Source organism: Malaya genurostris, chromosome 2 (genome assembly GCF_030247185.1).
Source record: "Malaya genurostris strain Urasoe2022 chromosome 2, Malgen_1.1, whole genome shotgun sequence".
NCBI classification, from domain to species: Eukaryota; Metazoa; Arthropoda; class Insecta; order Diptera; family Culicidae; genus Malaya; species Malaya genurostris.
The window spans coordinates 67,497,218-67,513,865 of record NC_080571.1 but is presented as its reverse complement, the minus strand read 5'-3'; the positions used below and the strand labels follow the sequence as shown (position 1 = coordinate 67,513,865).

At 38.5% G+C, this 16,648-nt stretch overlaps 1 protein-coding gene across 1 annotated transcript; it reads right to left on the bottom strand.

Moving 5' to 3' along the window:
- Positions 1–572: 572 nt before the first annotated feature.
- On the bottom strand, positions 573–10,148 carry LOC131429676 (chymotrypsin-1-like). Its single transcript, XM_058593965.1, has 4 exons — positions 10,016–10,148; positions 9,666–9,955; positions 9,266–9,597; positions 573–822 (listed from the first exon to the last, which is right to left on the bottom strand). The coding sequence occupies exons 1-4, from the start codon at positions 10,083–10,085 to the stop codon at positions 627–629; spliced, it is 888 nt and encodes a 295-aa protein (XP_058449948.1). The 5' UTR covers positions 10,086–10,148; the 3' UTR covers positions 573–626.
- Positions 10,149–16,648: the final 6,500 nt, after the last annotated feature.

Sequence of the window (16,648 nt, the reverse complement as noted above, 5' to 3'; positions counted from 1 at the left end):
AAGTTTCGTCTTGCTAGCCGTATAGATTGTGATAATTTTGGTTTATGTTGAGCCGTCAGGTCGCACTAGCTATTCAACATAAACTGCTACGCAGTGATGAGTCAAAGACGATCCAAATTAGTTCTGGAAGTTTTCAAAATGGTAGGAATTACAGCTAAAACAATTTATGGACATTTGCAAAACTACAGCTACAGCTCAAGGGCAATTCTTGTTTCCATAAAGATATTCCTGCTAGTAGTAATCGTTCTCGAGATATTTCAATGCGAAATCCGAAGAACTTAGGTTGTCGTTAAATTACGCCGTTTAAACACATTCAAAAACAATAAATTCTACACATTCAAAAACAATTATTCTAAATTAAATATACGGATACCAGTGGTACAGTTCACACAAATATGAGGATGTCTAAATGTCTCGAGAACGGTTTCTCGATGAGAAACTTCATTAATGTCTTCAAACGATCCACAAATTTGTTTCTATTAATCCTCTGATAAACCATCGATTTCATATTAAAATAAGGCCTTCGGATGTTTTATCGCTGTCATACTACGTACATCAGAACTGCTCAAACTCTTCTAAAGCTGTTTATTTCACTTCGAAACCTTCAACGTTGCACCACGGGTGAATCAGACACCGGTTTGGTTACGTATGAAGTCACGAATTTCTATACTGGTAATATTGGTAAAAACGGCAGGCATCGCGACAGCGCATTTTTTTGAGCCCCACGAAACTATTCCCACCTGGTAGTTTTCACACATCAGCGGTCCACCGCTATCTCCGTTGCACGTGTCCTCTCCGACGACTCCGCCTGCACAGAGCATGCTGTAAGAAGTAAACATAGAGAGATTTTCAGAAAACCTAACCTCAAAAATCAAATAATCATTATTATTGAAACCTAGTTCTCAGGAGCTTTTCATGCGTCTCTGATTAGTGGTCCATCATGTCTTCGGATAAAGAACTCAATTCATTGAATTTTCAGGAATCTCCAAGTTCGAAAAAAACGAATAATTACAACCAAAGATATGATGAGATTCATTATCGAGTTTCGTAAATTGTACGTTTCCTAATATTTATCTACTATTTGGTTTCATTTTTCTAAATAAAATTTTGAAACTCTGCACTCTTATCACATTGTAACTCTGGAACCCCAGCTCGGATCTAGATAAACTTCAGGACTAATAAATTCAATTATATCAATTTTGCCAGTCAAAGGTTGAGAAATCAGCAATTGTAGACATAGCTAGAAGTACACCCAAACCTCCATTTACGTAACTTATATACAGTGTTGGTGATTGCTGAAAATTTGACAGGAGCTGCTCGATTTTTATCAATATTGTATACAACATTTTCAATCCGGTAGAAGATGCTACAAGAATTCGAGTCTCTCAATGCATGAACCTCGAGAGAAATTTTCTACATTTCTTCGCTCCACTTCGTACTCTGAGTATTTCGTGGCCCTTAAAGAAAATTTCAGTCTGATAATGATCGCCGCTGTGTGGAATTTACCAAGAGAGAATCGCAAGTTGACAATTATCGCAGAAAATCGAATCGATGATTCGACTTGATGATTCTCATACTAGGTTGCAATATTTAAAAAACCCTTGTGTGGAGCATTCACATACATTTTCATAGACACAAATTATACAAAGGTTATAAGCACATAGTTAGAATAAGCGGCAATAGTAAAATGATTCTATCGCAATTATCCACTGCCCATACAGAATCGGATCGCGAAACGAGAATAAGCGACCGTTTGTTGCTTCAGAGAGAATCCCCACAGCAGCGTGCTAGCCGTTGATTCTCAGACGATTCAACGAGAGAAATTCGCTCTCGCACTAGTGTCTATTCTATGTTAAATGTACCATGCCGGGTTTTTTGTTGTTGCGATGATTTCCGGTTCTCTTTGATGGCACTGATTTAATCGTGGAAGAGTTGCGAGTGAGCATTCTATGATACGATAAAAGCCATCCTTGCTTATATATGTATATATGTATTAATATACGTACACATGTGTGCAAACATGTGTATTTCTTAATACATATAAATATTGGTGAAGTAAAAGCGATCATTTATATGTATAAATATATACACATATATGCAGACGAGTGAGTGTGTAAGCATACATACATACATATATAAGGTTCGTAAAAGGAGGTTTGGGTGTACTATTTTGGTTTTCTGGGATGCTACGCAGTTTAGTTTTGAAAGACAAGTTGAATATTCTAATGAGTCTCCATACATGAGCTTAGTACACACTTATAAAATTTCGTTGAATTCGGCAATTTTTTACGGAATTTTCAACAGCTGAACGTTCAGTAATCAGTTCGGTAATTAAATTGTTCGGTAATTTTTTGTTTGTTTGTGTTCCTTTGGAAAAAATTCTCTATTTTCGGATTTCAAAAACCAAAACAAATTCACAAAAACGAATGGAGAAATTTTCAACCTATTGTGGCTATGGTTTTATTCCACGAAAAAAAGGATCAAATGTTCCGGCTGACCGGAATTATGAGCACCTTCCAAAACACTGCACTATCCGTCGAGTCCACCAGAATTTATCCTGGAACGAGCAGCAAGTGGACAAATGATACAAAGTTATTTTCTGCCCATAAGTAAACAAAAAGTTTAGTCTAATGTTTTAAACACTTTAGCACCTGTACCTCAATCCATTCGATGAACTCGTCAAGATTTTATCCGTTTGGTTAGTAAAAAGACACTTACTGAAAATTTTAATAACTGTTTGACAGTTAGTTTCACGACAATAAGTTTTCACAGAAGTTCGGTTATTGGAAGATGATTTTACCGTACTCGGCGAGTATTCAGATTTAACGTGTGAATTGTATATCTGCTTACAAAATTCTGTAATGAAAATTTACGTAAAACTGATCGTTCGGTAAAAATTTGCACAATTATTGTAGAATAAAACTCATGTACCGAAATATCGGTCATTTATATAGATTACCGAAATTTGTCGTCAAAAATATTACCGAACAACGAAATTAAGTCTTAGTGTTTAGAGATCTGCAGATTTGTCTGTAAATTTCAGATTTCGGGTATAGTTCTGCAGACATTTTTTGTTGTGCAGACTTTTGAAAATCGTGTTTTTCGCAGACTTTCGTCCAAATTTACAGACTTTTGAAATTGTCGCGACCTTTTTTTTTTGATCGCCAAATCAGTTTTGCGCGTGTCATACTTAATAGAGCAATTGCTGGCAGCAAGGCATGCTTGCTGACTGCAGATTTTTTTTCACATTTTCAGACTTTTGAAACCCTGTCTGCAGATATTTGACATTTTTACTAAAAATAGATCTTAAAGGTTTCCCCAAACGTGACGAAACATGATTAACATTCAGATAACATAAAAAAAAATAAAATAACGGAGTAGATGTTCAAGAATAACTCTACTCTGCATTTGCATAAAGCCCAAACATCAAACTTCTTTTAGCGTGAATATGCCACACTATACTATGCCTTCTCAAGATTGAGACCTGTGGATAGTGATAAGATTTCGTCGAGAACATACATTTATCATTTTTGCAGTTCCCAAATTCAGGTTCGAGATTCAGTTTCAGATTTCAGTATCAGAATTAACTTCCAGAATTTATGTTCATAGTTCAGCTCCAGAATCTAGATCTAGAACTCTGTTCCAGAATGCAGATCCAGATTCCAGGTTAAGAATTCAGCTTTTGTGATTACTATTTCCGGTACATTCGGAACCGTTGAACGAAGATAAGTATAGGGACCGTCAGGCCTCGGGCCCCCCCTCTGGGTACGTGACTGGGGACCGTGCACGACAACAAGTAGCACCATTATAGCCTGTTCGCACTATACCGGAACGACCGGGAAGGGACCATCCGGTACTATCCGGACGTTTTTTTTCCTCATCGGCGATGACGAACAGGCGAAATAATCCTTTACCATAGCTTTACACTGTTACCATATGTTTACGCTGAATAAAATAGTCAAAATCCTCTTTTAATCCACTTAGTGGTGTAAAGATGGCTTTCTCATATCAATCACAATTTTGACATCGTACTTTAAACGACGATTTTATTGCATCCGAAAAATATGCTTAATTTTCGGTAGGAGCATAAGATCTTTCATTTGAACCTAAGATTAGGAATACCGGACTGCCATCTCTGAGAAAAGTAAGTGAAATCCTGTTTTTGAGTATATGACTATTATCTGCCGTCGTTATTCGAAAACCGGGAACCAGGATAGCCGGAATCGGTTTGTTTCGCTGCCTACTGATAGTGGCTACCGATTGGAATACTTTCGTGAAAACTTTTTACTGTTTTCATTACGACTCTAAGTGACGGTACACAATTTTAACACACTTTACCCTATCAATCCGGAACCGAAATGCGAATGCGGATGAAATTCAGGAATTCCGTGTACAACCACAAGACCTTTCATTTGAATCTAAGTTGGTCAGAATCAATTAAGTCATTTTCGAGAAACACACACACAGTCATTGCTCAGCTCGACGAACTGAGTGGAATGGCAATGGTGGAATTTTTACTAGTCGATTTTCAAGTGATTGTATAACCTTTCTATATGAGAAAGGCAAAACTGTTCAGCGTTCCAATAAAATGATTATTTGTTGGTAATTTTGAGACTCGTATTTTCAATATACGTCGAACTAGCTGCCCGTGAGTTTGCTAGCATTTTTACGATTGCAATTTATTTCCTTCCTCCATTCTAAGAATATAGACTATCCGACGAATTATTGGAACTTTTAGTTAAAATTTGACACTCGAGCAGTTATTTTTTATCGAGTTGTTGAATTTATCTAAAACTGCGACCCATTTCAAACCCATGACGGATGGAAAGTTATTTGGGTCTATTTTGCTCTGGAAATAAAGTAATAGCAAATTGTGTAATAATTACAATTGCAAAAGCAGAAGAAGGAGAACTTCGAGATAAACTTGCTACATTTAACAAAGTATTTAAACTTTTTATTGGGGTATTTTCTTTGAGTGAAAGTATAACAAGAAATTACATAGAAGCAATTTTTACTAAAGGTCTGGAATTAGAATTTTGTTGCAATGTTTTTTCAGTGTTTCCAGTCCAGTCGATTAAAAAATCATTTAATGTGCTGAGAATATCGTGGTATTGTTTGAGAGAATATGATCAATATTATACACAAATCCAACAGAAATGACAGAAAATGACGTGGCCGTATTTAGATACAGAAAAAAATTCGACTCAAAATTCAATAGCCAGTCGATGTTGAACAATCGCTCGCACCGCACGCGGATAAATCCTGGCTCCGGAAAAAATACGCATAGAAAATACGCTAGAAAGTATTTTCTGTAGTATCAGGGTTCAGTGTGTAATATGTGCGAACGAACTCTTAAAGCATTCGACAGTGTTCATACCAACAAACAAAAACAAATTGTAAAATATGTAAATAAAATGAATCAAAGGCTCTCTTGCCTTCTGGACGTTGAACGTGGTGGACGTATTTTCATTTCTCTGGTGGACTTAAAATTTTTAACTCAGATTACAAGTTTTGATATGATAGGATTATTTTTTCCACTCGTCGCCTCGTGCGCTGTCGTCGCCGGGCCGCTAAGCCAGATAAGTTCACTACTGAATTTTTTGCAAATGCGATTCTCACTGAAACTGTATCAAAATCAGTAGTGAAAAGCTCACTAGCGAACATTCCTCTCGATGATGTCAAAGTAAAACGATCGCACATTGAATCTAATATTATTGAGATTTTAATTCCCCGTAACTTGAGCTAGGGAATAAAAGCTCGAGTTGTTCTCTGTGAATGTTCTCTAACGATTAGCAAGCGCCTAATGTTAATATCGAATAAAACATATATTTCATAAGGAATCGTTTTAGCAAAAACCACTGGTATCGAATCTTTGACCAAACGTAGTTGACTTCCAACTACATTTATTTCTTTCGGTCTGAAGTGCCTCCTACAAATCCTTCGATTTGAATCACTGGAAACTCAGTTTTTTCACTCTTTTACTGAAAATTCAAGCAAGAGGAAACAAAATGCGAATCGTATGGTGCGCATCCGATATTACATTGCATCCAAAAATTAATACAATCAAGCCACACCGGTGTCCAAAGTTAATTTTGTCAAACCCAATATAAGTATAACTCTAGTCTTGTATTCTTTATAAGCAGTAAATAGGGTAACGGCTCCCTATTTCATCTGAGCTCCTATTTCCATCTCATCCCTTCACCTCATTACTTTGAACATGAATAATATCTTACAACGTACCTGAACCAAACTGTAGAATGTTTTAAAATGATAATTCAAGCTATTGTCACACTTTCTCATTGGAAGAAATTGTTTTAAATTCTTCGGATATAGTTTTTTTCATTTAAAACAAACTCACTTTTCAATTTAGAACACATTTTCGTCTCAAGATTTACAGTACGTCATGTTTCTGAATATCTACAAATCGATTTGTCTCAAAATATGATCACTATCTCGCACAATTACACTACTATTGAATGCTTGATGACTTTATAATTAGTAATATTCACTTGCCACTTGTTGAATTAACGATTAAAAAATTGAAAAACTACCCGACCAGCAATAAAAGTTTTCAAGAATATGAGATGATAGTTTTTCCCTTAGTTCACTAGTTTTCATCTCATTTGGTGTCGCAAAGTTGCCAAGTTTTCTCATAATGTTACAAAAAAATTGTTTTCCTTCTTCAAATTATCATCAACAAGTATTTTTTTTGGTATTCGTGATATTAGTTTAATTATATTGTTGTTATGTATATTTCAATAAAACTGTTTCGGCTTCGAATATTACCAGAAAGAGCGTGTTAAATACTAATGAAATAACCATTGTGGCAAATCTGGTAGCACTGGTTTCTTTGTGCTATATGTCAACATAACACTGTTAAGTGTGTGTGCTTCATCGATTGTGCACAGAGATGCCAGATACTTTCATGAAAATATGTATCTGCTCTATCTGTTTTCACCAGCTCGGTGGCAACAATAAGGCGCTCCAGCTAGTGCTATCGTAACCAACATCTCAGTCCTTCGGTGCCTTCAAAGCTAGCAAGTCAGTGAGAGCAAAGTAAACAAAATGAAGTAAAATACAACACTTCATCGATTGTGAAAGTCAGTATCACAATTTTGCGGTGCCAACGGTGTTTCATAACGATATCACATTTATAATCAAACATAAAAAATCAACTTTCACAGCTAAATATCACAGATATTTAGCAACAACTAACTTATATACTTCTTCGTTGTTTTCGTCTTTGCGGAAAAGATGATGGTCACAAAAACATGGCGGCCTAGCAGGGACTAGGTTTTCACTAATAAAATGAATCAGTTCAAATTCGTTTAAAATTTTAATATAAATGTTTATCAGTGTTCATCATCAAATATTTGCACAAAAGATTACTCTTCAACATGTGATTTGTCCGTTGATTAATAAACTTTTGAAGAAGTACTGCAATCAAATATTAACAGATACTCAGAGAGAAAAATCTAACTTTTTACTTCTCACTTTTTATGAACCTTTACAAATCTGTATTGAATTTAGGAAATCTGTATGAAATCTGTAATCTGATTTAAATCAGTATGCGAACGCTAAAATCTATACAATACAGATAAATCTGTATAAGTGGCATCTCTGGTTCTGCATTTTGTTCTTAGAAGGGCTAATACCTAAATAGTAACAATTCTTTTTTTTGTGTTTTTGAATTTCTCCAAATTAACTGCACAGTGAAATTTTAAATTTTAAACGAAAGGTAACGAAAACGACCCAAAAAATTTTAAACGTAGAAATGATTCCAAACTGTTTCTAAAAATTTCGTGTGTTGTCTCATAGTTGACATCAGGCCATTTTTAAGGGAAATTCTGACATTTTTAACCCGAGAGTGTAATAGTGCAATATTTTATTTTGATTGCTGTCGCCATTGCAATAAAGGATGAATATAAAACCTTTGAGATGAAATTAGGAGCACAGTAGTGAACAAATCAGAAGTGTTTTTAGCTGTTTTTTTATATATTTTTTTAATTTCCTAGGAATGTGGATAAATTCCCAATGTAGAGCAAGGCAAATTAAGCAGAAATATGAAAAATTGTAGTGATTTGAGTGGCTAAATCAGATTTTTAAGATAACGTCCTTACAAATGAGATGAAATAGAGAGCCCTTGCCATGTTTCATGCAATAATAAACCAAAATCCTTTCTACGCTCGATTACTGATGACTCGGCAGGCCATGATTCGATCGCTTTTGACGAGCTAACAGTGATATTGCTGCTGACAAGCTCGGCAATAGTTGACAGTTACCAAAATCAGGATTGCCGAGATTCAGTAATTATACATTCTGCCAAGACAGTTATCGATCACTATTTCGCCGAGATTCAGCAATAAACTTTAAGTGTGTGGAACAGTTCTGTAGAATCCAGTCATTTGACGAATTCCGTGTTTACGATATGAGGTTATATGTCCCACCTTATCAGATCCGAATGGCGAGAAATTTTCATTCGGAATTCCATGTGGAAATCATGTGGAATTCCGAATCAATTCCAACTCCAGTGCAACAACCGATTTCGACTGAATTTCGCCTACAAACGGTTGATTCGGAAATCTGTCGGAATTGAGTGAGAAGATGTGGACTGAATTGTAAATTCGTCTTCTTCTTCTTTTTCGATTTTGCACGTTTTCTTACTGATTTTCAGTTTATTTTTAAATGAAAACATTACATAACTGAATATACAAATTTAAATCTTTATGTTTTTCAGATATACGGAACTAGTAAATAACCAGTTCTTCTTAGAATTCCAACATAAACTGTTGAAATTCGCTGAAATTAACAAAACGGCCCACCTTAGTCAGCATCATCCATTCCTCTAGCTGGAGTGTAGTGAAATGGCTTAAGGCGCCTAAATTTTACACTAACACATTAATAAAATGAGCGAATATTCAATGACATTTATAATGTCACTGTCAATCGGGTTGATCGAGCAGCCATCTCAGGCGAAAATTCTAGCACTGAACCGATCGAGCACTGAAAAATCATACAGTCGAGTAAGAATTCATTACGCATTCCGTCATTTCGATAGTGTGGGGTGGATTTATGTCACATTTGAATGAAATTATTTCTACTGTGTAGAACATGCATAAAACTACACTGAAAATTTTGTGTTTATCCGATAAGATTTCATAGCTTTGTTGCAATCATTTCATGTTCACCACTCAAACGCTCATCCTAATAGCCTATTCTACGTTTCTTAAACACCAATTATTGTAAAAAGGCAAGCCTAACTCACGTGTCGGTTAATTGCTCGATCCATAGTGTTGAGCAAATACTCAGAGGTTGTATCAGAACCCGCAGTTCTTGTAGGATCACTGGAACGTAATCATTGGCTGCCGTTCCCCATCCGATCACGGTTGATAACTCGCTCGGGCAACCGACCTTTATGCTACTATCCACCAACTGAACTGGTTGCAAAAAGTCCACCAGGAAATTTTCTGCTATTTTAATGACAGCAACATCACAATGGAACGTTTTGGAGTCGTAATCCGGATGAAGAATATACTGAACAGCATGAAAAATATAACCACCGGCAAGCCTGTGCGGGCTTCCTCCGCGAAACGATATCTAAATGAATTTAAAAAATGTTCAGAGACTTAAATTAACCTTTTCTTCCAACAGAAAAACAAACATACCCAAGATGGGGTGCTTCCATCATCCAAACAGTGTGCTGCCGATAATGCCCACTTATCAGACAGGATAGTTGCGCCACAAATGTGCACTCCACCGTTTCGCAGAGACAGTTGATAAGGATAATTGTAGATCGTTGTCGTATCACCTCCCACGATTAATGGATCTACATCATTTGTCGTATTATGAAGAATCGGTTCCGCTAGGACGGGTTCAGGTGGCCACAGTGCATATTTCCGCAAAAGTGTGAACAAAGTAGGCTGCCGTCGATATTGTTGCAAGTAAAGCTTTTCTTCTGTTGATTATAGTGCGCTAGATACATTCACAAGAAACGGACATAGATATTGTAAATTACCGAGTGTCAAGCCGTGACAAGTCGCAATCAATAGTTGCAATACTAAAACACAAGAACGGATGATTACCATTTTAAAAACAGAAGTAGCGTTTCCGAACAACGCCTGCGTGCCAATTAAAATGGAATGAGAATTTTAATGGAAAATCTGCTCGTTTCAGTTGAGGCATATCACATATCTTCGAGTATCTTAGGTAAACATTTTTTCAGGTTATCTCTATGGTTATTCAAATTAACGTCGTCTGCCGGAGTTTTTAAAGCAAACACAGTAAAAATTATGTATTGCTCGTGACTGCCTGGAATCCACAATGATGTTTCCGCCTCGCAAATATTTGCACAGCCATCCAAAAACTTTGTACTGCCGATTCTGCATATAAATAAATTATCTTGAAGTTTTCATTGATCTTAACTGTCAAAAAATGATACCACCAACAATATCCCATGAGCACTGTGTCTATCCAGTGTGCATTGAAAACCTCTTTTGTTGTCTATGTTTTGATAAGCATTTATGGTCTAGACGACCAACTGGTGGTTTACACAGACGGTTGACAACATCAACATTTTCATGACGCCAGCCACTTTACAACTTCCGGTCATACGTCGACTCGAACAACATTTTATCTAGACCGATTCAGAATCGTCATTTCTTCAATTTAGACAACAAAACTATGTAACTATCTTGATTTGGATCATAACTTTTATTTCATTGTTTTTTTTTTGACTCGGTTCAAGAAACTCTTGATAAACAAAGTGGGTCACTCGTCATCGCTGTTATCGAAATTATTCTCTCTCATGATGTTACGCGAGAAGAAATCCATGAATCCAATCATTTCACCTTTTCATGAAATTATGATCAAAATGATCCAAATCAGGAGCAATAGCTCTTCTGCCGTGAATATTTATCATGATAGTAATATGCGATACCTGCGGAATGTATTTCATTCTAAGCTCGTTAATACAATTTTTCGCACGGATATCACTTTAAACCTTCCGAGTCAATTCCCATTATAACCCGTGGGTTTTAAAATTTGAGCCTAATGAACTAATATCATCAGTTCCATCATGTTATGTGTTGAAGATTTTTGGAAACAACTGTTGGGAATTTTGTCTAAGCGAAATTTTCCCACCGTAAGATATGTAACATACACACAAATGTTAGCATCCAGTTTTACAATGTTTTACACATTATTTCGAATTTTTTTGAATAGATATAACTTTTTGAAAGTCTCTGCTAATGTTTGTTCACAAAGAAAAAGAATTAGCACAGAATATCAAATGTGTAAAACGCACAAAAAAGTTGCGTAGTGTAATATTTTCTCTTTTTGTTATCGTAAAGCTGTTGTTCCACAGTAAACATGTTTTGAAAAACAGATATTTTTGCGTACGATACTATATATCATACGCTAGAACATATTGCGTTAATAATTACTTGCACTGCCGAAAATCAACATTTTTGGCACTCCATTTCCTCGGTAATGGCTGGACCAATTTTCACAAACTTAGATTTGAATGAAAGGTCTTTTGGTCCCATAAGTTTCTATTGAATATTACCTGGATCGAACCTACGGTTTGGGAGGAACAGGATAAAATATGCAGAAAAGAGCGCTCGATTTTCACTGAGACCGTTTAACCGATTTTCTTCAACTAAGATTCAAATCAAATGCATTACAGTCCCACGGCATTGCTCCTGAATGTCATCTATATCTGTCCGGTTCGAGAGTTAAGGGTTAAAATGTGCAAAATAAACTGAAAAGTTCACTCGATTTTTTCAAAGATCGCTCATCCAATTTTCACAAACTTAGATTCAAATGAAAGGTCTCAGAACCCCATATAATCCTACCAAATTTCATCTAGATTCTACTTCCGGTTCCGGCATTACAGACTGATAAGTATAAAAATTTCATTTTCAGGAGCGTTTTTTATACATGACACGAAAAAATCAAACAAAATATATTCAAATAGCCGTATAATTGGTAAACGTTGGCAAACGACTGGACAACGCGCAATTCAGCCCCCAATGTGGTTCTTAGCCTCTTGTCCAGTAACTCCTATCCCTACCTCCCCGCGTTGCCAGCTGGGGTACGAGCTGAGATGCCAGGTCAAAATTTCAAATAACTTCAGACAGGGTTGCAAAAGTCTGAATATCCGAAAAAAAATCTGCAGTTAGCAAGTATGTCTTGCTGGCATCAATTTCTCTATGAAAGTATGATACGCTAAACTGACTTGGCGAACAAAAAAAGCCCGGAGATCACCTAATCAACACACGGAAAATCAAATCGACCACATTCTCATCGACGGGCGATTCTTCTCCGACGTCATCAATGTCCGCACTTACCGCAGAGCCAACATTAATTCTGACCACTACCATGTCGCGGTTTGTACTTGCTTTTTTTATATCATTTAACAGATCGGCTGAAAAGTTCGTATCGATTCTCTGAGAGGGCGCCACTAGAATTAAATCCATATCATTTTCAGTTAGTACCAACCTTCAAAAGATACGTGTATAAATTTGACAGCTGTCTGATTATTAGTTTCTGAGATATTGCATTTTGAGTGAAGCTACTTTTGTTATTGTGAAAAAAATGGAAAAAAATGAATTTCGTGTGTTGATGAAACACTACTTTTTGATGAAAAAAAGTGCCGCCGATACCAAAAAATGGCTTGATGAGTGTTACCCAGACTCTGCACCGGGCGAAGCAACAATTCGTAAGTGGTTTGCAAAATTTCGTACTGGTCATATGAGCACCGAAGACGATGAACGCAGTGGACGTCCAAAAGAGGCTGTTACCGATGAAAACGTGAAAAAAATCCACAAAATGATTTTCAATGACCGTAAAGTGAAGTTGATCGAGATAGCTGACACCCTAAAGATATCATGGAACGTGTTGGACATATTATTCACGAATATTTGGATATGAGAAAGCTTTGTGCAAAATGGGTGCCGCGTGAGCTCACAATCGATCAAAAACAACAACGAAAAACCATGCTGAAATTGAACGAATTGGGCTTCGAATCGCTCCCTCATCCACCGTATTCTCCAGATTTGGCCCCCAGTGACTTTTTCCTGTTCTCAGACCTCAAGAGAATGCTCGCTGGTAAAAAATTTAGAAGCTTCGAAGAGGTAATCGCTGAAAGTGAGGCCTATTTTGAGGCAAAGGACAAATCGTACTACAAAAATGGTATCGAAAAGTTGGAAGATCGCTATAATCGCTGTATCGCCTCTGATGGCAATTATGTTGAATAATAAAAAGAAATTTTGGCAAAAAAATGTGTGTTTCTATTAAACGATACGAACTTTTCAGCCGAACTGTTATTTTACCCCGGCTTTAACCATTTTGGTCGTTCACCGGGTGTGTATTTGCTTAAAACTATCGACGGTGCACAACACTCGTCGCACAGGAACGCCGGGACTCAATCTCGAGCAGCTATGTAGCGTTCGTACTGCGGAGGAATACGCGCAAGAACTGGGGCTAGTGCTACCAACGGAAGAGCAGCTTGGCGCGGCGACTCTTTAAGGTCCGCCGTGAGGAACATAAGGTTCGCACTGCTACAACCGTACTAGGTACGAGGTTATCGAATAGAGGAAATGACTGGTTTGACGGCGAATGTCAGCAGTTGATCGAAGAGAAGAATGCAGCGAGGGCAAGGATGCTGCAACACCGCACGAGGGCGAACGAGGAGCGATACAGACAGGCGCGGAGCAGACAGAACACGGTTTTCCGGAGAAAAAAGCTCCATCAGGAAGACCAAGTCGCAAAGCGATGGAACAGCTGTTCCGCGCAAATGACACACGGAAGTTCTATGAGAAGGTGAACCGCTCACGTAGAGGCGTCACGCCACAGGCCGAAATGTGCAGAGATACCAAAGGTAACCTTCTCACGAATGAACGTGAGGTGATCGACAGGTGGAAGTAGTACTATGACGAGCATTTGAATGGCGAAATACAAGATACAGAGAACGGTACAGGAATCAATCTGGATGTACGCTCAGCCGACGACAGATTCCCAGGCCCTGATCTGTCAGAGATGAGTGAGGAGATCGGCAAGCTGAGGAACAACAAAGCCGCGGGCAATGACCAGTTGCCAGACGAGTTGCTCAAAGATGGAGGAGAGGCACTGGCTAGAGCGCTGCACTAGATGATTTCTAAGATTTGGGAGGAGAAAATTCTACCGCAGGAATGAATGGATGAAGTGGTATGTCCCGTCTACAAAAAGGGCGATAAGCTAGATTGTTGCAATTACTGCGCAATCACATTGCTCAACGCCGCCTACAAGGTACTCTCCCAAATCCTTTGCCGTCGTCTATCACCAATAGCTAAGGAATTCGTAGGGCCGTACCAAGCGGGATTTACTGGAGCCCGCGCCACTACGGATCACATATTCGCGATAAGACAAGTACTCCAGAAGTGTCGTGAATACAACGTACCCACGCATCACCTATTCATTGACTTCAAAGCGACATACGACACAATCGATCGAGAACAGCTATGGCAGATAATGCACGAATACGGTTTCCCGGATAAACTGACGCGATTGGTCAAAGAAACGATCGATAGAGTTATGTGCTACGTCCGACTATCTGGGACGCTCTCGAGTCCCTTCGAATTTCGGAGAGGGCTACGGCAAGGTGATGGACTCTCTTTTTTTATTTAAAAGATGTTTTTTATTCAGGCCAATTTGCGTACAAGCTTTACGTGGCCGAATTAGCCGATTTTTTAAATACACAATTTTTCGAAGTGGATCTCGTTGTCACTCTTTTTCTAGGAGGAGAAGAGCTTCCATTTCCCTCCTGCGAGGGTTGAGGGGCACTTTGTTCGTGGCTCGTCTCGTCCTCCATTGCCGCATCGGTGGTTTTGTTGTTGATTTCCGTCTTCATTTCGTTTTCCTTGTTGTTCGCAGTCTTGAGCTCGTTGCTAGTTGCTGTAGGAGCGCCTTGTTGTACATTGGTTGCAGTTGTTGGTTGGTTTGATGGTGAAACAGGAGTACTACGCTCACTAGTTTTCGTTGTTGAACGGTTGACCTTGTCTTTTGTTGAAGATGTTCTTTTCGCAGTTTCAGTGCAAGGTTTACCGTAGTGTGCAGGTTGTTCACAAAACTGACATGTAACCAGTTGATTTTCATACGTAATCAGCGTTTTACACGGATGTTTCCCGTCTTGATTACAAATGATGTAAGATGGAATTGCTTTACGTAGTTGCATACGTACCACTCGCACGCCATTCCGGATACCCGGAAAAAAATTCCGCCATACTTCCCTTTCGATGGAAAGAACTTCACCGTACTGCGACATACTTTCCCGAACATACTCATCGCTGGACTGCGGGGGAAGGTCATGCACGCGTACTTGTATGGCATTGTCCACCATGTGCACAAGAATTTTGTATTAAATGTTGTCACACTCAACGCTGTGCACCTCGTTGTTAACCGAAGCGAATGCAATTGCATCGCTTTCACGTTTAAACATAATGTACACACAGTTAGACGCCTTGTTGAACTGAATCTCAGTTACATTATTAGCGTCTAGATGCATTCGTTCTTTAAGTAAGATTTCAATTTCATTTGCTGCTGGTCTAACTTTGCAACGCTTTTTTTTTTTTTTCAAATAAAATTTTTATTAGGCTCATTTGCTTTAGCTTAACGTGGCCGATTGTCTTGTTGTTAGGGAGAGAGAAAGGGATGCCGTATTACGGGGCGGCATACTCCCCAGTTAGTAAGGGGACATAGGGAGGGTGGGACCTACACAGTATTGAATTGAAATTTGAATACATCATTGGTTTGTGGCATACATCTTTTAGACACATTTTGCGTTCGATGAATCTTCATGTTTTTCAGCTTGTTGCAATGAAGAGATTATTCTGGATTGGGATGCTTCGTTGGTGTGTTCTGACGTTGATGTGACGTTTTTGGGTAGCTTCCAGCAACTCAGTCAGTTCAAGGCAGGTGCATGCTCCGAAGCATCGTTTACACAGGCCATACTTCCAGCAACGTAAAGAAGAGTGCGGTAGAGCTGTAGACGAGAAAGAGATAGGGAGAGCACTAAATTTGAGCATTGATAGTTTTCAAGAAGTTATAGATGAGAGTCATATAAGGAAGATTTCGAGTTGCCAAGACGTCGCGGACTGGTACGAAGGGTGGTATACCTCGGGCCCGAAGGGAACCTATGAGTTGGGACCTGGCATCACAATACTCGACACATGTCCAAACAACATGTTCGATGTCATGATAACCCTCACCGCAAACGCAGACACCACTCTCAGCGAGCCCCACACGACGGAGATGCGCGCTGAACATATAATGATTAGACATGAGCCTTGACATTACACGAATAAAGTCTCGGCTCACGTCCAACCCCCGGAACCAAGCTTTCGTCGATACCTGTGGGATTATTGAGTGTAACCATCGTCCCAGAGTTCCACTATTCCATGTATTCTGCCAGCTAGCTAGAGTTTTCTGACGACAGCAACTGAAAAATTCATTGAAGCAGATTGGTCTTTCATAGATATCACCTTCTAGTGCGCCCACCTTGGCTAACGAGTCCGCCCTCTCATTGCCCCGTATGGAACAATGTGAGGGGACCCAAACCAAGGTAATCTGGTATGATTTTGCAGATAAAGCACTCAATTGTTCCCGTATTTTC